At 45.9% G+C, this 19,855-nt stretch overlaps 1 protein-coding gene across 3 annotated transcripts in view; it reads right to left on the minus strand.

Annotated features, from left to right (window-relative positions):
- The window catches only part of CARD10 (caspase recruitment domain family member 10), a 47,387-nt gene extending 28,096 nt beyond the window's left edge, over positions 1 to 19,291 (minus strand). Inside the window, exons 1-7 of one of the 3 annotated variants that reach the window (XM_072655980.1) lie at positions 19,012 to 19,291; positions 16,512 to 16,742; positions 15,523 to 15,660; positions 14,005 to 14,330; positions 7,732 to 7,926; positions 5,992 to 6,129; positions 3,139 to 3,264 (exon numbers count right to left, since the gene is read on the minus strand). In XM_072655980.1, the coding sequence (XP_072512081.1) occupies positions 3,139 to 3,264; positions 5,992 to 6,129; positions 7,732 to 7,926; positions 14,005 to 14,330; positions 15,523 to 15,660; positions 16,512 to 16,725 (1,137 nt within the window). In that variant the 5' untranslated portion in view covers positions 16,726 to 16,742; positions 19,012 to 19,291. Of the gene's footprint in view, positions 1 to 3,138; positions 3,265 to 5,991; positions 6,130 to 7,731; positions 7,927 to 14,004; positions 14,331 to 15,522; positions 15,661 to 16,511; positions 16,743 to 18,161; positions 18,436 to 18,672; positions 18,761 to 19,011 lie in introns of those variants that run through there. The other 2 variants (XM_072655981.1, XM_072655978.1) reach the window with 2 other exon arrangements.
- Between the last annotated feature and the right edge of the window lie 564 nt (positions 19,292 to 19,855).

The raw sequence follows: 19,855 nt of genomic DNA on the forward strand, positions 1-19,855 counted from the left end.
AGAGATAAGAAGAAAAAAGCTTGGGCTGAAGTCAGCAGGTCTGGAGTGTGGAGGGCTGGACCCTTTCCTGCCTCAAGTCCTATTTCCTCAATCAATCATATTTATTTAAGAACCTACTAAGGACCAAGCCCTGGGGATACAGAGAAAAAGCAAAATCAGTATATTTGTTAGAGAATTTGGCTTCTGTTTTTTCCCCACTGAGAAAGAAGAGAGAAAATAGTTTTTTTTATTCATTAAAAATTTTAAATTATATCATCATTATTAAAAATGTAAATTATATTATAACCTAAGGGGGGAGAAAAGATGTATAAAGATTGGTACACCCAGAACCAAAAGTAGCTAACTTTAGAAGTGGGAAATGCCTCCCAAAGAAGAAGAAAGCTGGGATTCCAAGGTGAGAGGGAAAGCATTCCAGGCATGCAGCACAGCTAGTGCAAAGACAAGAGGACAGGAAATCAAATTTAGCATGAGAAAAATAGCAAGCATTTTTTGTTCTGTTTTGATTTGGCTGTTGGGTTTTTGGTCTGCATTTTCTTTTGCAACATGGCTAATATGGAAACATGCTTTTGCATGACTTCACATATATAATCGATATCAGGTTGCTTGACTTCTCAAGGAAGGGAAGGAGAGAATTTGGAATTCAAAATTTTTTTAAATGAATTTTAAAATTTTTTACGTGTAATTGAGAAATATTTAATGAGATAAATAAATATATGTTGGGGGATGGGGGAGAAAAGCAAGAAAGCCAGCTGGGTCAGATCACCAAGTTGTTTATAATATGTATGTGTATAATATAATAATAATGCATAATAAGGCTGCGAAGGTAGAGAGAGGTCAGGCACGAAGAGTTTAGAGGCCAGACAGAGGGCTTCAGAGCTGATCCAAGATATATGAGACAACCAGTATTCTAGTGGTCCGACCTATGTTTTAGGAAAGTCCCTGGTTTCTCTTTTACCCAGGAACCCTGAGAGTCTTCCTCTCTCAGTTTGATATTTTTTTTAATTAAAGGGCCATCCCTTGAGTAACTACTTATAGAATCCTATTCATTGAATGGGGTATATCTCACTCAAAGTGAGAATCTGATAAGACCTTAACCTGAAATGGCCAGGGTATCCCATTGTATCCTGGGCCATCTCCAGTCATCCTGACAAATATCTGACCACTGGACCCAGATGGCTCTGGAGAAGAAATTAAAGCTGGTGACCTTGCATAACCTTCCCTTCCTCAAATCCAAGTCACCTGCAAGTCATGTCATCATCTTGATGTCATAGGCCTCTTCAAGAATGAAAGATAAACACAAGGAAAGTCCCTGGGTAGGCTGAGATGAAGTGAGGAGAGCCGTAAGACAGGGAGACCAAGGAGAGGGTTGTTACTATAGTCCAGACAAGAAGGGATAGAGTTGTCTGGGCATGGAAATTTGGAGATGATCTCCCTGAGGGCAGGGACTGTGTTATTTTTCATCTCTGGATTTCTCCATGCCAAGAACAGGGCAGTATCCACAGAAGGAACTTAACGTTTGCTAATTAATCGATGTTTGCTAAACTGGATCCTAGGACTTGAGAGATGGAAAGGTCTGATTTGGAAAAGTCTTTCCAGCTCAAGATCTAGGCTCCCTATGCCTAGTGTGAACTTGGGCAATTCCTGGTCCTTCTCTGAGCCTCAGTCTATTCATCTGTAAAATGGGGGTATGGGATTAGTGCCCCTCAGGCCTTTTCTATATCTCATAATCCCTGGCTTTCTGATCCCAAACTCTTTCCACCTCTTTTCTGTAAATGACATTTCCTAGCTGGGCCTTCTATATGACCCTACCAATGCCACCAGCCCCAATTTAACCCCTAGGGACCTCCAGGTCCACTCTCCTCCTCGTCCTAACCTCCTGGCCTCAAAGGCTCATCTCCCTCTTTCTTCTCTTCAGTAACCCAAGACCACCAAAGTTGGCTTCCTTTTTTCCAGCAACAAAGGAAACACAGGAAAAGGCAAGCTTTTTCTTCCCAAAGTGCTGAGTTATAGATTCCAGGAAACTTATCCTAAGATAGGCCTAATCAGGCCACTGAGGCCAGCAGCAGCTTCCTGGACTAACTGGCCCCATTTCCATCTCTTTTCCACCTGGACTCGATGTGGCCACACAGCCATCCACCCACCCAGTGCCTCGGATGGACGGCCCTTCACATCCTCGGCCTGGTCTGCCCAGGAGCCAGCTCCTTTGTGCTCCTAAGACATTGGCCTCTCTCTGGCCCCTTCCAGCTCCCTACTGAGAGCACTGCAGAGGAGGGGGTAGGAATGACTGCCAGAGAGCACTCACTCTGTGTCTTCCTCCTTCAGGGAGGAGATGAAAAATAATCATATAAAAATAGTGTTAAAATAATGATAATAACATAATAGTAGCCTCCAGGAAGGGGAAGCTGCCTGATTAAGCCAGCGTTTGCACTAGGGTGGTTAAGGATTTAGGAGAGAAAGAAGGCTTCTATGAATGCCCAGAGAAAAGGTTCAGCCAAAGAGCTGCAACTGGGACCTAGAAAAAGGGAAAGTAACTCGACAGAGTCATATGGAGTCAAGATTAGAACCCAGGTCTTGACTCCCAAACCCAGGACTCTGATCTGTACCACAATACCCAGCCCCCTCTTTTTGCAAGCTAAGAAGCTGAGGCCCAGAGAGCTGAGATGATTTGCTGGTTGTTAAGTTGGAGAACCAGAGGCCTGGGAAGCTGGGAGATGGGGGTGGGGGAGAGAATTGGCGACTGTGCCCAAGTCATGTCTCATGGGGCATCTGAACCCCAGAAGAATACCAACCATTGAATCCCAGACTCTTCAAATTGGGAAGGACCTCAGAGCATCTAGCCCAACCCAAACCCAACCAAGAATGCCTTTTACCAAAATAAGGAACAAGTGGCAGTGATGACGGGAAGTCAGGTCCAGCCTAGTCCTGCCTCTCTGATACCACCTGTGCTGGGTCTCAGGTCCCATCCTTGGAGTAGCAGCAATGAATGGATGGCTTTGGGTATCAATTCCATGCAGGTTGCCACATGAGCATGACACCTACCCACCCACCTGCCCACAGAAAGGGAAGGGCCAGGAGACAAGCTCCCACCTCTGATCGGTGGCTCATAGCTAAGACAACAGGGGCAGACAAGTGGCTCACCTGGTCCCTCTCCTTCTCAATTTCCTCCAGCTGGACCAGGACAGTGGCCATCCGGCTCTTATAAAGGCCACAGTCTTTCTGCAGGGTGCGGTGCTTGAGCTGAAGGTCTTCCATCTCCCGTAGATACTGGGGGTAAAACAGGGGGAGCATCAAGAAACCAGGAAGTCAGACATTTACAGGAAGACTTCACATTTTCATGATACTTAACAGTTTATGAAACACTTTCCTGTACTTTCCCTTGAGAAACTCAAACCAGATAATGTACAGAAACTGCTATGGAAACCATGAAGCATCCAGGTTAGAGGGCCTCATGGATAGAGCAGGGACTCAAAGGACAGAGTTCAAATCCTGCCTCAGATGTCTATCAGCTGTGAGGCCAGGGCCAAATCATTCAACCTCAGTTTTCTTATCTGTAAAATGGGAGTGATAATAGACCTCCCTTATAGGTTTTTGGTGAAGATCAAGTAAAATAAATAACGTAGTAAGTGCTTTGCAAACAATAGATGCTAGCTTAATAACCATAAATGCGCTGCTTTTACTATCATATGTTAGAGGCATTTATCGATAGGAAAGGTTGGGTTGTCCCTGCTTTGCAGAATGCAGATTTAGAGCGAGAAAGTCCCTGTGAAGTCATCTGGTCCAACCCCCTCTTTTTCCATTTGAGGAAACTGAGGTTTTCCTTCATTAGACTATATTAGCTCCTTGAGGACAAGGTCTCTTTCACCTCTTTTTGTATCCTCCATGGTTCATAGGATGAGTTTAATAAATGCTTATTGATTGATTGTCAATAAGTAAAAAAATAAGTAAACTGTAAACTTCTTGAGAGCAGGGACTTTCTTTTAACTCTTTTTGTTTTCTCCACAGCTTAGCACCCTGACACATAGCAGGCACTTACTGACTGACCCATAGAGAGGCAATAACTTTCCCAAGGTCACATAGCAATCAAGCAGGGGATCTGGGACTTGAACTCAGGTCTTGCACTGCCAGATTCAAGTGTTTTGGGCTCCTCCACAGTACAGATCTTAAAGTGAACCAGGGTATATGTGGCCATCATATAGAATATGCATTTCTTAGAGGCAGAGGTTTTGTTTTGTCATGGTAATTCCTGGGCCTTGTACAGAGTAGGCGCTTAAGAGATGCTTACTGAATAAATTTTTATTCCTAACAATGGAATGGAGTGAGGTCAGTGGATCCAGTGGGAGTGGACTCCATGACCTTGGCCCAGTTAGGGCCATGATTCAATAGACTGGGTCAGCCAAGAACAGGCCCCTCGAGGAAATGGCTAAACCAGTGATGGTTTAGGAATATAATGGAATATTCCTGAGCCCCTGATAAACAAATATGAGGAATTCAAAGAACTAGCTGAAGACAAAGACATAAGAGGCAATACTTCTTAGTGAACAGAGCATTGAACTTGGAGTCTGAAGGTCTGGGTTCAAATCCTGCTTCTGACTGTTACCAGCTATGTGACCCTGAGCCTCAGTTTCCATATTTGTAAAATGAAGGAGTTTGAACTGCCAGACATCTAAGGTCCCTTCAAGCTCTAAATCTAGGATTCTCCAATTTGCCTTTCCATGTATTGCTGGTGCTTTCTTTACACAATGCTTGGCTTTTAGTAAATGCTTGCTGATTGACTGACAGATGTCAAATGAAGCAAACAGGACCAGGAGAACAAGCCATCCTGAAAGGCAGAGGAGCTCAGCTTAAGGAAAAGATCAATATTGGTTCAGGTGAGAAGCCAACACTCCTCAGAGAGGCCTGGGAACAAGGGTAGGTATGGAGCACCGCAGATGCTCTCTGTGTGGCTTAGCTGCTGTTCTGGCTGACAAGGAAGGGTTCCATGGGAGGGGACTGATGGCAGGAAATGACTGTTCCATTGAAACAAAAGGCATCAGTGAGACTTGTTTTTAAGAGGACAGATGGGACCCTGGGGAAAGGTGATCATCAGGAGCTGTGTGGAGAGGAAAGGTAGTAGGGGGACTGAAATCACAAAGGCCAGGGTTCCAAGTCACTTATAAGCTGTCTGATCTTGGTCAAGTCACTTTCCGTCTTCAAACCTCAATATTCTCATCTGCAGAATAGAAATAATCATGCTCATAAAAACAAAGGACAGCAACCAGGAACAGGATTTCTGATGGAACTCCTCCCCTCTGCTGTCACCTTAATCCTCCTCTGAAGACCATTAAGGAGGGGAACAGAGCAGGGGTTGAGAGAAAGGGTGGGTGGTCAGATAGCTGTGAAAAAGGATCCCAATTCTAGGCAGGGCCTATGTTACAGATGAGGAAACTGAGGCCCACAGAGAGGCAGTGCCTTAGGCTCCCAACTCTGCAGTTCTGGAAGAAACCTTAGAGGGCAGTTAGTCCAACCACTTCATTTTCAGATGAGGAAACTGAGGCCAGGAGAGGCTAAATGACTTGCCAAAGGTCAGCAAATGGCAAACAGATGGGATTTGAACACAGGGCTTCAGACTCCAGAGCCCAGGCTTGCTCCCATTTCTAGGTTAAATTGTTAAATCGTTAAAGTTTACAAAGCATTTTTCTGGACACAGCCTCATGGGATAGAGAATATAGGCACTGGTGAGTCCACTTCACAGATGAGGAAACTGAGGGTGAGTCAAAGAGGGGAAGTCATTTTTGCAGGGTCACAAAGCTGTGAGGAGCAGAGCCAGGATTTGAACCGTAGGCTCCTGGCCTCAACTTCAAAGCAATTTCTGCTATGGCCTCTTAGGAGCTGGTGAGGTCCCAGTTTGCATCTGGACTCGAGGACGCTGGACGCAGACGTGGAGGCGCCCTGTCCCCAGGTCTTGCCTGTCCTGGGTACAAGCTCAGGAGGGCCAGCAGGCTGGAAGATTACCTTGTCCCGAAGCTGCTCTGCCCACTGGAGCTCTCCCTGGACATCGTGCAGCTTCTGGCAGAGTTCCTGCCGATCGTCCTGAGCCTCTTTCCAATCGTGTTCTAGAATGTCCAAGAGGATCTGCTCTGAGCCAGGGTCCTGAGGAACCACAAAGCACAGTCACAACTCAAACTACCACTACACAGCAGGAAGAGCTCCCAGAAGGCTGGGGAGATAAAACAAGGGGCAGGAAGTATAGCCCTACCACCATCCCCAACCATCATCAAGCCAAAGGAGAAGGAACAGGGACTCCTGGGAAGACCTAGGCAGACAAATCCAGAGGGAAGTGAGCAGAACCAGGACAATGAAAAGATCCACAACTTTGAAAGCCTTAAAATCTCTCACTGATGCAATGACCAGCCATGATGCTGGAGGACTAAGGATGAAGTCTAGGATCACCATATAGCTGGGACTCAGGATGCAGAAGAAGATACATGTGTTTTACTTAACTATTTGTTATAAGAATTTTCTTGTTCTTTTTTTATTATTTGGGGTAGAGGTGGGAGGGAGAAAAATAAATGCTTGTTAATTGTTAAAAATAAAGCAATAGTAGTTAATGTTGTGGAAAAAGCACGTATGGCTAAATGTGGACATTTGTTTGCATGACTTCATACGCGGAATGGATGTTGTATTTCTTGACTTTTTGGTGGCTGGGGAAGGGAAAGAATTTGGAACTGATAATAAAATGAGGTTGAATGGGAAAAAAGAAAGAAAAAATAAAAGAAGGAAAAAGGAAGGGAGAGAAGAGAGAAAGGAAGGAACAAAAGAATGAAGGAATGAGGGAACAAAGGCACAAAGGCGGAAAGGAGGAAGGAAGGAAGGAAGGAAAGAAGGAAAGAAGGAAGGAAGGAAGGAAGGAAGGAAGGAAGGAAGGAAGGAAGGAAGGAAGGAAGGAAGGAAGGAAGGGAGGGAGGGAGGGAGGGAGGGAGGGAGGAAGGGAGGGAAGGAGGGAGGGAGGCAGGGAGGGAAGCATATTGGATTCTAAATCACAGGACCTTAATCTAAAACCCTGTTGTTCTATTTACTGAGCTTCAGTTTCCTCATCTGTAAAAGAAAAAAGAGAGTTAGACTAAGATTCCTTCTACATCTAGCTATGATTCCAAATCCCTTCATTTCCTTGGGCCTCAATTTCCTTATCTGTAAAATAAGAGAGTTGGCTTCATTGACTTCTGAGGTTCCTTTCCAGCTCTAAATCTACTCTCCTAGGATCCTAAGGGCCTCAGTTTCCTATTCTGTAAAAAGAACTGAGTCATCCCTGCTAATTTCATGAGTCAAAGAACTAAAGATATTCTCCAGTGTACATGGCAGCCCCAGTTCTAGGACTGGGAAACATCTATCTACCTTCCCTGTTGTATTCTAAAGTTTCTGCTTTGAGAACTTTCCTTACAGCTCTTGGGGGGATAGAGGGTGAATGTATTAACTACCCTCATTTATTGATAAGGAAACTGAGGCCAAGAGGCAAGGTCAGATGCCACAGTTGTACAACTAGTAGATGGGATTCCAAGTTCAAGTGTCTATGCTCGATGTCCAATGTCCTTACCCCCACTTTGAGGAAGAAGAGGGGATGAGAAGGGAAGAGAGAAGGGGAGAACAGAACAGAGCACTGTCCTTGTGCCTGGATTCCACCAGGAGACTTCACGGAGATAGGAAAGGAGGTGTGGGAGCGGGTCCTGGCCCACCCGACCCTCTGGGGCTCCAGACCTGCTTTAAGCCTTCCTGTAGCTCTCGAAGGGAAGTAGTCAGTCTCTGATTCTCAGCCTGCAGCTCAGAGATGAGGTCGGGTGCTTCTGGCTCCTTGTCCTCCATCTCCAGGGCAGAGGGGGTTGGGCTCCTGGCTCTGCGGAGCATCGTACATTCTTCCTCTAGCCGGCTCACCTTGCACCGAAGCTGGTCCACCTGGGAGGAAAACAGGGAGGGAGAGATGGTCAGCTCCAGGCCCTAAGCCATGATGCACTTCCCACCCGTGTCTCAGCCCTTTATCTTTTCATAATAACCAATCCATCCAATCAACCTAATCATAATGATGATTAATAATCAATAATTTATTATGATAGCAAGTATTATCAGCAACCACAGTGTGTCAAGCACAGGGAGAACCAAAGACAAAGTCCCTGCCCTCAACTAGCTAACCAAACAGACAATACCCAAAGGGAAATTATGACCAGGGAAAGGAGTTTGGGGGCTCCACTGGGCAATCAATCAGCAGTCCCCTTCCAGAAGCAATTGATTAATAAGCATTTCTTAAGCACCTACTATGTATCAGGCACTGGGGATACAAAAGTATAGATGAGTAACAATCCCTGTCCTCAAGGAGCTCACCTACTATATAAGGAAACCACACATTCATAGACAATAAAAACAAAATATATGCAAAGTGAATGCAAATTAACTACAACTCACTTTTCTCCAGTGATTATTGTCTATTTTGAATGTCAGTGCATCAGTATGAAAGGCTTCAGAGCCAGGAAGACCCAGCTTCAAGTCTCACCTCAGTTATATTTACTATGTGACCCTGGGCAAACCACTATACCTATCTGAGTCTCAGTTTCCTCATCTGTAAAATGGGAGGTTTCTAAACCAACAAACCTTTGATCAACAAAACATTTTCCCTCCCGAGAACCATGGGAAGTAGGTGACCCAGGGATTTTTATTCCCATTTACAGATGAAGATCTGTAAATTACAGATTACAGATCACACAGGTAATCCCCTATGCTTGGGATCCATAGCTTCCTAGAAGCCATGGCAGACAAGCCCCCTCTAATAGGAAACCCTTCTGGATTCCCCACATTGAGAATGCCCTCTACTTCTTCCACTTATCTTGTATATTCTTATCCTTATATGTATTGTCCCCCCACCCAAACCCAGGAGAGAGTGATCTCATTGAGGGCAGACAGCTTTGTGTCTTTGCACGTTAGCAGCTTTCTAAGCCTGGTGAACAATAGGGATGTTTGATGGATTGAATTAATGGCATAAGGGAGTGAGAGGAACAGGCACTGAACCATTCTAAGGGGGCAGAACACATGGTCACAACACACAGTAGGACAATTCTTTGAGTCTTTGAAGGGCCCTTAGTGCTAGACCTAGAGTCAAGAAAACTCAGCTTTGAATCCTGCCTCAGACAGACAGGGTACAGGGTCTGGAATCAGACAGACCTGAATTCACACTCCACCTCAGACATTTAACAACTCAAGGGAGCCTGATCAAGTTACTTCACCGGTGTCTGCCTCGGTTTCCTCAGCTGTAAAATATTCATCATAAAAACATCTCTGTTGGGACTGGAAGCTCAATTCCGTGTGGACAGTCTCGGGCAGGTAAAAGTGGGACTTCTAAATCTTAGAGTCTTACGAGGCCCTCCATGAACAGCGGGGGTTCGAGAAGGTCAGACCGAGCTAGCTCGGCTAGCTCGGGTATTTCCGCCTCTCCCCCGGAGATACCTGATGGGTGGAGTCTCCCTGCCCTCGAGGTCGTCCCGGATTGGAGCATACCTAGTTACCTAACAGCACGGTATTGAGATGCAAACTGTGTGGCTGAAGATTAAGTAGGATTGAGGAAGCCAGAAAGCTCTTAGCACGTGTGGAGCCAAAGAGAAAAGTAGGGCTCCGCTTCTTTTCTTTCCTCTCTCCCCTCCCCCTCTCTCCCCGCTTGTACTTCTACTTCCAATCCCTTAAGCTTAGCCTTCTTAGGAAATCTCCCCCTCTTCGTCCTAAGAAAGAAGAGCCCCTGCACTTGTAACCGAAACCCTGTAATAAAGCTCAACCCCTGTTTGACTCTGGAACGTCCTTTCTCTCATACGTGCATCCGGCGTGGCCAGCCGAAGACCTGGACAGGTAAGAAAGACTCGGGTAGCCCAATACAGGCCTCTAGGCTTGGCACATCTCCCTTCCAGGGTTATTGCGAGCACCAGATGAGGTCACATTTGTGAATCTTAAAGCACTCTCTCTCCATAAATACCAGCCATTTATTATTGTAGTTACTATCTATGTGAACCATGGCCCATCCCCAGCCCTACCATTAACACTTGAAGGACCAGAACTTAAGAATACCTCAAAGGAAATATTCTTAAATGCAGTGAATTTTTTTATCCTTAAGGCAAATAAAATCGAAACAGTAGAGTGAAATTTGAGTGAAATTACATTAATATATCATATTATATTAAACTAATAAAATTACATTAATATAACAAAAATTATATATTATATTAATATATCAGTATGCTATGCTAATATATTGGTATATTAATATTATGCTGACACACTATGTTAATATATTGACATTAATATATCAATATGCTGTATTGATATGTTTTTGTATTAATATATAAAATATATTGTTTGAGAGAAAACACTAACATTTTTTGCATTAATTGATGTACCCAGTCCTTCTAGGGCTAACCCCCTGTGTGATCTTGGGCATCACTCCCTCATATGGGCCTCAGTTCTCCCCACTTGTAAAATGAAGACTTTGATCAGTCATTTTTAAGGCCCCCTCTCTAGCTTTGACATTCTATGTTTTAAGGACCCTTCCAGATCTGAAATCCTTCCACCTTGTAGGATTCCTCCCAGATCAGCTATATTTTGCATGCTAAGGTCCTTTCCAGTTGTGAGAGTCTATGTTGTAACACTATATGTTCTAAGCTACCCTCTAGCTATGAACATCTCTGCTCCCTGATTCCACTCTCACAGTCCCAATAAATAACTTGTCAAATGGAAATTGAACTGAACCTTATCAGCGACTTGAAGGACTTTCCAGAAAAGTCTACACAGCTAGGTAGAGTTACAGTATGTCCTTGAAAGTCAGAAAACTGCATGTTGAAAAGACTTCCCAGATTCCAGACTGCCACCAGAGTTGGCTGAGACTCCCATGAACAGCGCAAACCAAAGGGCAGAACCATGAAGTCCTTGGAAAAATGTCAGGTCAGGAACAGGGGCAGACAGAAAAATGCAGTCATTGTTGGCCAAAGGTCTCCATGAACTTGTGGCATAGTGTCCCCTCCCACCCACACGCCTGTCTTTACTCAGAATCCATTCAGTGTGTGCCAGAGCTTGGTGCCCAGAGGGTACCCCAGGTGAAGAAATCACCTTGGGAAAGAACACGTCCCATACAGCAGGCCTCAAAGGAAGATGCATGCATACACACACATGCAGGCCACAGAGGCAGCTCATTCTTTTAGTTCCCAAAGGGCCCTTAGTGTGGAATATATAATATATAAGACCAGGGTTTGAATTGTGCCTCAATTTGCCATCCTAGGTCACTTAATTTGTCTCAACCTCAGCTGCTTAATCTACAAAATGGGAGAATTGGAATTAAATGATCTGGAAGGTCCTTTCCAATCCTAAATTTACAGTTCTAGAATCCTATGGCTTACACCCTGGCAAGTCATTTAACCCCTTTATTTCCTCCCCTGTAAAATGAAAATAATCCTTAGATAGCTATAAGGAGTAAATCAAATGGGATTACATTTCTAAAGTGCTATATAAATGTTAGCTATTATTAATATTATTACAGATGAGGAAACTGAGGCTCAGAGATGAGGAGGAACTTGCCCAAGATGAAAAAGGGAATCAGCACTGAAATCTAAGTCTCCCAGTTCACAGTTTAGTACCCTTCCTAAGATCAAAGACATCTCACAGACCAGAGAACCAAGGGCCAGCCCTCTCCCCATGAGGCTCCGAAAGAAATCTCCACTTTTGCTTCAAGCTCAGGAAAGATGAAAAGCAGGCTGTCAGTATCTGATGGTCATCTAAGTCTGGTCACACATTCAAGTGTGTGCACATACATATACACATGCACACATATACATGCACACATGCACACACACATACACACACACACACACACACACACACACCCCTAACTTATAGACTAATATCAAAATCCTCCTCTGTAGCCACACATCAATAAGCAGAGAACATTTAGAATCATAGAATCTCAGAGCAGGACCCAAGGTTGGGAGGGAGGGAGAGGAGTTGGGACATGGTTAATAGCAAAGCTGGATAGTTAGGTGTTCCTTGAAGTCAGACAATTTTCCTTTTGTCTCTGTATCTCCAGTGTCTACCACAGTGCTTGGAATGTAGCAGGTGTTTAATAAATGCTTTTTGATTCATTTATTGATTCTGACTCTCTCCAGTTTCAAGGTCACAGAATCTATGTAGGACCTGATGAAGAAGTACCTCTACTTCACTTGTGATGATCACAACCAATCTACACTCTCATGTACAATCAGCAGCACAGACACACAAACCAAATTTCATGCAAGCTGCCTAGAGCCATACACAGATCATGACCCATGAGCTCCATTCATGTACCCCCTAGTATCCCAGCTCAACCCTGAGCCCACATTACAGCACAGATGGCCCCTGGACCCCCTTTGTATGTGACTGATGGCAGAGTCAAAGAAAATACCCTGGACTCCACGTCTATGAGAGAAGTCTGGTCTAAGCCAGATATACTCTCTCACCCCATCTGCCACATGTATCATATCAAGATTTTGTAATAAAAAAAAAAAGTGGTGAGTAGAGGACAGGGGACAGGAGGGTGGGAAGGTATCTACAACTTTAGAAGAGCAAAGTGATCCACAGGGAGTGAGGCCCAAGACCCCACACTGAACTGCATGATGCTCTAGCCAAGGGAGTCAGCTATAATAATAGAGAAGCAGCATGACATATAAACAGAGGGCTGCCTTAGAGGTGGAAAGATCTGGGTTCAAATTCTGTCTCTGACTCTAGCTATGTGACTCTGGACAAATCAGTTCCCCTCTCTGGGCCTCAATTTCCTCACCTGTAAAATGGGGGGAGGGGCTCCAGACTTAGTGGTATCTGAGGTCTCTCCCAGACCAAGATCTAGTATTTTTATGTTCTTTATGATTTATAAGTTCATAGATATTAACAAAGAACAAGTCATAGCCTCTCAATGCCCAAGACAACCCTCTAAGAATATAATCTACAATTGATGAAGGAGTTTTCACTCCAAGAGTTCCCTATGCCAATGAAATCATGGGTCCAGAACAAAACCAATCAAAAATATAATCATAATTCCCATTTCTGTAGGCCTTTATGATTTCCAAAGCACTTTACATGTAAGATCTCATTTGATCTTCACAACTACCCTAGATGTAGGTGCTGTTATCCCCATTTTACAAATGAAGAAAGTGAAAGGTTAAGTGACTTGTCCAAGGTCCCTCACAGGATGTGCCAAGAGGCAAGATTAGAACTGAGGTGTTCCTAATGTCAAGTCCAGCACAAGTCACTAAACCCACCCGATCACATGAATTTATGTCATACAAAATGATTTTTCCTGATGATTTTACTCACTGGGCTATTGTGAAGTTCAAATGAGATTATTGTTACAAAGCCCCATGCAGACCTTAAATCAATAGATGCACCTCACCTGCTATCAATAATACAGCATTACTATGGCACTTTAAAGTTTACAAATTATCTCCTTTGCTCCTCCAACAACCGTGGGAAAGAGCTGCTATTATCCCCCCATTTTACAGTTGGGGAGACTGAGGCATCCAGAGGCTAACTGACTTGCTCAGGGTCAGGTACCTGAGCACTAAGGACTTGATGATCCCACTGCACCATATCAATGCTTCTATTGCCCATAGACTATAATCATTGGTGTAGTAATGATAGGTCAATCTAGCCAGAGCATTATTTTAAAAAAAAAAAAAAAAGCTTTCCAGACATTATATAATCCATACGATAACCTGCAGACAGAGGCGCTGCCAGGAAAATTCTTCCCATTTTGTAGCTGAAGAAACTGAGCCCCGGAACAATAAAGTCTAGGCCAGGGTCACATGGCTTGTAAGTGGTGGTTGGAATTCAAACTCAGATTCTCTAACCCCAAAGCCAATGCTCTCTCCACCAAAGTAGGCTGAATATCACAGAAGAGAGTTTTAAGGCAGGTTCTTAAGGAAGGATTGCAGGTGCCCAGATGTCACCCCCAACCTCTGCTGACTCCCAAGCCCATACCACCAGCTGCAGGTCTCGGCTGCGCAAGACGGCTGTGTTTTTTTCTTCGCTCAACTGTGCCAGGCGCATGGCTATCATGTAGTTCTCCTCCTTGAGCCTCAGTAGCTCCACACTGCCTGACTCCCAGTCCTCACGGAGGCGCTGACACCGTTCTTGGGCCTGTAGTTGTTCCCCAAGCTTGCGTTCCAGCGTGGCCCGCTCCTCCTCCAGAGCTCGGGTCTGGGCCTGCAACTGCTGCTCCTTCTGTAGCTGGGCCTTACGCTGCTCTCGAAGTCGCCTCACCTCTGTCATCAGGAACTGGGTCAGGCCCTCGGGACCCTCCTCATCTGCAAGAGAGGCAAGTGACTAGTGAGCATCCCAGGCCTTGCTCAGCTCCCACTCAAAGTCCCAAAGGGACACTTCTACCCAAGTCCCAATCCCGCCTCTAAGATTCTGAGTTCCAGAGCAGGTACTGAACTGCATTGGGGAAAGTTATTTCCTTATCCTGGAGTTCCTTATAGCAATGAAATGACATGCAGAGTCTCAACAACATACCCTTATCCTTTGAGTCAGTCTAATTCATTCAAGTAAGATAGCACTTGAACACTGTCAAATCTATTCTTAAATCTCTCCAGGAAAAATGAACCAGCTTCCCTTCTTGGAAGAAGACTATGGGTGTGAAGAAGTACATACACACATACACTGGTGGAGATGGCGATGTGTGGGGCACTTATGCTGAACCAATTTATTTCTTTCCTCCCTTTATTCTTTGTTATAAGGGAAGCTCTCTGGAGAGGGGTGGTGGAGGTATACTTGGATATGAAAGTGACATAGAAAACAAATAATACCACTTAAAATATAGGAGTATAATATCTCTCCAAAAATGGATAGGCTAGAAATTTCCCTATTCCAGTGTGCACACACACATGCACACACGCACATGCACACACACACACACACACATACACACATCATCCTCCCTCAGGAAGTTCTTTCTATCTGCCTTACATTCTTCCTGTTGCTGAACTCAAGCTGATCTCTTCTAGGAGAGGAAGAATAATGACGACCACTCACATTTGTCTGGTGTTTTAAGGTTTACAAAGGGCTTTCCTCAAAATCATCCAGTGAGGTAAATGATGCAAGTGTTCTTATGTCTATGCTACAGCAGAGGAAACTGGGAGATGGTGACAAGGTCACATAGCTTAGAAACAGCCGAGTCTGAATTCAAACTCAGGTCTTTTGGCTCCAAATCCAATGTTCTTTAAATGACATCAAGCTGTGTTATCATCCACAAGGTACAGAAGAAGAAACAGGCTAGAGAAAGAAGGGGCTTATCCAAAGTCTAACAGCCACCTGGCCACCTGATGTCCCCTGCCTGGCCTCCTATGCACAGATAATCCACAGAGCAGACACAAAAGACCCTCTAGGCCTCATTTGGGATCTCTGGGATCCCCTACTGTATACCTCTTTTCTGAAATTCAAAGCAGTTGTTTCTATGGACTCTATCCGGCAAAGAAGGAAAGGAGAAGGTTTACTCACCCAGGATCATGGAGCAACGCTGAGCAGGCTCCCTCCCTGTCAGTAAGGTGAAGTGTTCTGGGTAGTAGAATTCCAGGGATTCCAGAAAAGCCTCATAGCCTCGCCTGCCTCGACATCTTAGGATGTCCATTAATCGCCCTGGGATGGAGATGGATAAAATGAAGTGTTGTAGCTAAGAACAGATGAAGAGCTATGACTTCAAGCTAGAAGAAATCTTACAAATGACTGATCGCAACTCCTTTATTTTACAGACAGGGAAACTGAGATCAAGAGAGGGACATGCCTAAGGTCACACAGACAGTAAATAACAGTTAGGTTATGAACCAGAGCTCAGATATTATGCCACAAACATTCATGTTTTAGACCCAGTAGTGATTCTTACAGAATTACAGAAGTTCATAGAAATTTATAGCTAGAACAGACTCTAACTAGAGGTCTTTTGGCACAGTGAAAATAGCTCTAAATTTTATGACCCTTTGATTTCATTTTATAGAAGAAGGAAGAGAAATGGTATGGACCTTATATATTAGGTAGGTAGCACTGGGCCTAGAGTCAGGAAGACCTGAATTCCAATTCCACCACTGACACTTACTAGTTCTGTAACCTTGAGAAGGTCATTTAATCTGTCTGCCTCAGTTTTCTCATCTGCAATATGGGATAATAACAGCAGCCACTTCTTAGGGTTGTTGGGAGGATCAAATAAGTTAACACATGGAAAGCACCTTGCCAGTGTTACATCCTACCTATTATTATTACATCACTTTGGTCCATGCGTCTCATTTTAAGATGAGGAAACAGAGGCCCAGAGCAGGGAAGTCATTTGTTCAAGAGTACACAGCACAGCTGGAATCTCTAAGCCAAGCATCCTAACTCCCAGGTTTCCACTGTATGACAATATTCATGCCCAGAAGAAAGAAAGCCTCCAAGGGTACCTCCCAGGAAACTCCCTCCCTGCTCCCTCCCTCATTTCAAAAGGTCCAGTTCCTCACCAGTTCGATTGATCCTGCTGGGGAAACTATAGGTGCTTAGCACCTCCTCCTCATCTTGCTCATCGATCACCCGACACTGGCGTAGATACGGGGTGAGCTTGGCGGGGTTGAGGGCCCGAGTCAGCTTGTGCCGGATACCCTCGATCTTCTCCCATAATTCTTCTTCCTCAGACCCCACCTCCTCCTCCACTTCAGCTGCCAAGGGGGGCCGCATGGCTGCATCCTCTGAGTCTACAGTCATGTGGAAGGAATATACAGGTGCCCTGTGAGGGTCAGGGGCTCTGAAGGCAAGGGGATACCCACAGAGCCAAAAAGAGGAAGCAAAAGCTACATGGCGGGGCTAGATTACTTCACAAAAATCCTAGAATATGAGAGCCAGAAAGTTACCTTAAAACACAGAATGTGAGAATTAGCAGGAACCTGAGAACAAAGAATGTCAGGAAGGCAGGGAGGGACCTAGAATACCAGAACTGGAAGAGATTTAAGATTATGGAACGTTACAAGTAGAAGAGATCAAAAAGTCTCAGATCTAGGAGGAACCTTAGAACACAGAACATCAAAACTAGGAATGAGAGGCATTAGAGTATAGAATATTACAAGCAGAAAATATCATAGAATATCAGTTCTAGGTGAAACCTTAGAACACAATTTGTCAAAAAAAAAAAAACCCAGCAGGGACCTTAGAAGAGAGATGTCAAACTCCCCAATCAGATTAAAATGTAATTGAGAAACGTTTAACAAAATAAATAAGTATACAATAGAACATAGATAATGTTCAGCTTCTATTTGAACTCGATACCACTGCCTTAGAAAGGACTTTCGTACACAGAACGTAAAATGCCAGGGCAGATAGGGACTTTGGAATAAAAAATGTTACAGGTAGATGGGATCTTACCACCCAGAACTGGAGCCTAATAGAGCTGGGAGTGACTTGAAACTGTTAGCAACAGTCTTGTCCAGCCCCATCACTGTCTACTCCAAGAACCAGAGGGGGAAGGGACTTAGCCAGAGGTGCACAACGTGTCCACACCATTCCCGCGCCCCTTTTCTGAAGGTACCAAATTCTGCATTTCTGAAATACTATCTGCCTAATATGATACTCCCCTACACCAACCCTCCACAGGGGTCGTGCTCCTGATCGCTCTGGTGCATGGGGGAAAGGGGAGGAGATGAGCCCAGCTTCGGGGTGGGATGATCTAAGTCAGCTCCCTCTCATCCTTCCTATCGGGAGTAGAAGGGGTTTGGGACGCTAGGAACCCCCGGCCCAGGACCCATCCCGGGGCACCACCCCCCTGTTTCAGGTCCAGGGAGAACTAGCTCCCACCTATCCTTCTTCCACTCTCCTTCCCCCGTACTCCAGAAGCAGTTTCCTGACTCTCCCCGGGGGTAGCATCCTGTCGGCCAGGACACAGGAGTGCTGGGGAAGTGGGGCAGGGGCCCGCTGGTGAAGGAGCCAGGCCTGCATGCCCACCCCAAGCAGGAGACTCAGCCTGGATCCCCAAGCAGACTCAAGAACTCCGCTTTCCCCTCAGAGAGGCCGCCCGCGTGTCCAGCGCCCACCCTACACCCTCCGGCCCAATACCCATTGCAGCCTGGCCGGAGCCCCCCATTCCGAAGAGCTCCTAGGCGCTGTCCCAGTCCCGCCCTTACCCCGCATGCCGCAGGCCGGGTCCCGCCTGCTCCCAGGGCCTCGGACTCCCGGGTCCCGCAGCTGGGGTGGAGGCAGCAGCTACTCGAGCCCCGCGGCGGTGCAGGGAGGGGGCGGGGTCCTGAGCTCCTCCCCTCCCCGGACCCTTGCCCTGTTGGCCCCTCCCCCTCCTCTTCTTTCTCCTCCCACCCACACTCTTAAAGTCCCATCCAACTCTAAAACTACTATCCAACTACCCCTCCACTCCCGGTCCTTTCTCCTCCTTCCCTCTTTCCTCTCCTCTCCTCCTTCCTCTCCGCTTCTCTCCTTTTCTCTCTTCAAACTCCTTTCCTCTCTCCCTTCCCACTTCTCCTCCCCTTGCCCCTCCCCAGTCCCTCCCCCTTTTCCCCCATCTCCTCTTTCCTCCCCCTCCACTGGACTTCTGACCCCTCCCCACCCTCCCGGAGGCCACACTCCTCCCCCGGCTTCCTGTTTCCCTCCCTTTTTTTCTAAGTTCTACACGCCCACACCTGCCTTGGCCCTCCGGCGCTAGCCTGGGCGGCCGGGCTCGGTCCCCCGAATTCGGGGCGTCTCCGCTCCCCACCTCACAGCTCCTGGTCTCCTGGAATGCACCGGCAGCCGGTAGCAGACACACACACACACACACACACACACACACACACACACACACACACACACACACACACACACACACACACACACACACACACACACACACACACACACACACACACACACACACACACACACACACACACACACACACACACACACACACACTACCGCGCCGCTCCCGAAGCCTTATTCGCTAACCACAGTCCCCAACTCGCCCTCGATCTTCCGCTCTTGTACCTCTCTCGGACGAAGATCTGGGACAGCTCACTTCCCTCTCCAAGCCTCAGCCCCTTCTGTGCGCTCCAAGCGAGAAGCCAATATGACCTCCTCCCCGCACGGGAAGACCTCGGTATACTGTACACAGAATGTGACCAAACCCTTCCGAGCTACCCTACGTCTCTCTGTGGGATCTCCAGCAAACCACTTCCGCTTTATGGGCCTCAGTTTCCTCATCTGTTTAAAAAACGAAGGGTGTGGACAAGATGGTCTCTTCTGGTTCTAATTTAGGATTCTGTGGTGAAGGCTTACATCACGCGCGCGCACAGACACGCGCGCCCAAGTCTTAAAGTCCTCTAGGGCTCAGGAACTGGACCCAGGAGTCCGAACACCTAACCCCTAACCTTGCACCAAGCTGCGGTGATGCTGATTCCTCTGCTCCCCGAGTTGGACGGGGGTTAGGGGGCGGTAAATTAGGCTACCGAGGAAATAAGCATCCTGGGGTAACCTTGTACAGCCAGGAGAAAAAAAGAGTGTATTCCCCTTCCCAAACCACCAACACACATTCATTATCCGCAACCAGGTAGGCAGTTTCCTCATCTGTAATACGAGACTACCCAAGGGTTTTTAACTTGCGGTCGGTGATCTTAAAAAAAATTACAACGATTTCAGTATAGAATTGGTTTCCTTTGTGATCCTATGTTTTCTTTAGAATTTAAAAACACAGCTGGAAGAAAGGAATTCACAAGTTTCACCACACCGGCTGTCACAGGTATTCTAGACACAAAACAGGTGAGCTTGTGGACTAACTGATCTCTGAGATGTCTTCATTTCATCCCTCAGGTCCCTCCCAGAACTGTCATTT

Source organism: Notamacropus eugenii, chromosome 3, assembly GCF_028372415.1.
Source record: "Notamacropus eugenii isolate mMacEug1 chromosome 3, mMacEug1.pri_v2, whole genome shotgun sequence".
NCBI lineage: Eukaryota > Metazoa > Chordata > Mammalia > Diprotodontia > Macropodidae > Notamacropus > Notamacropus eugenii.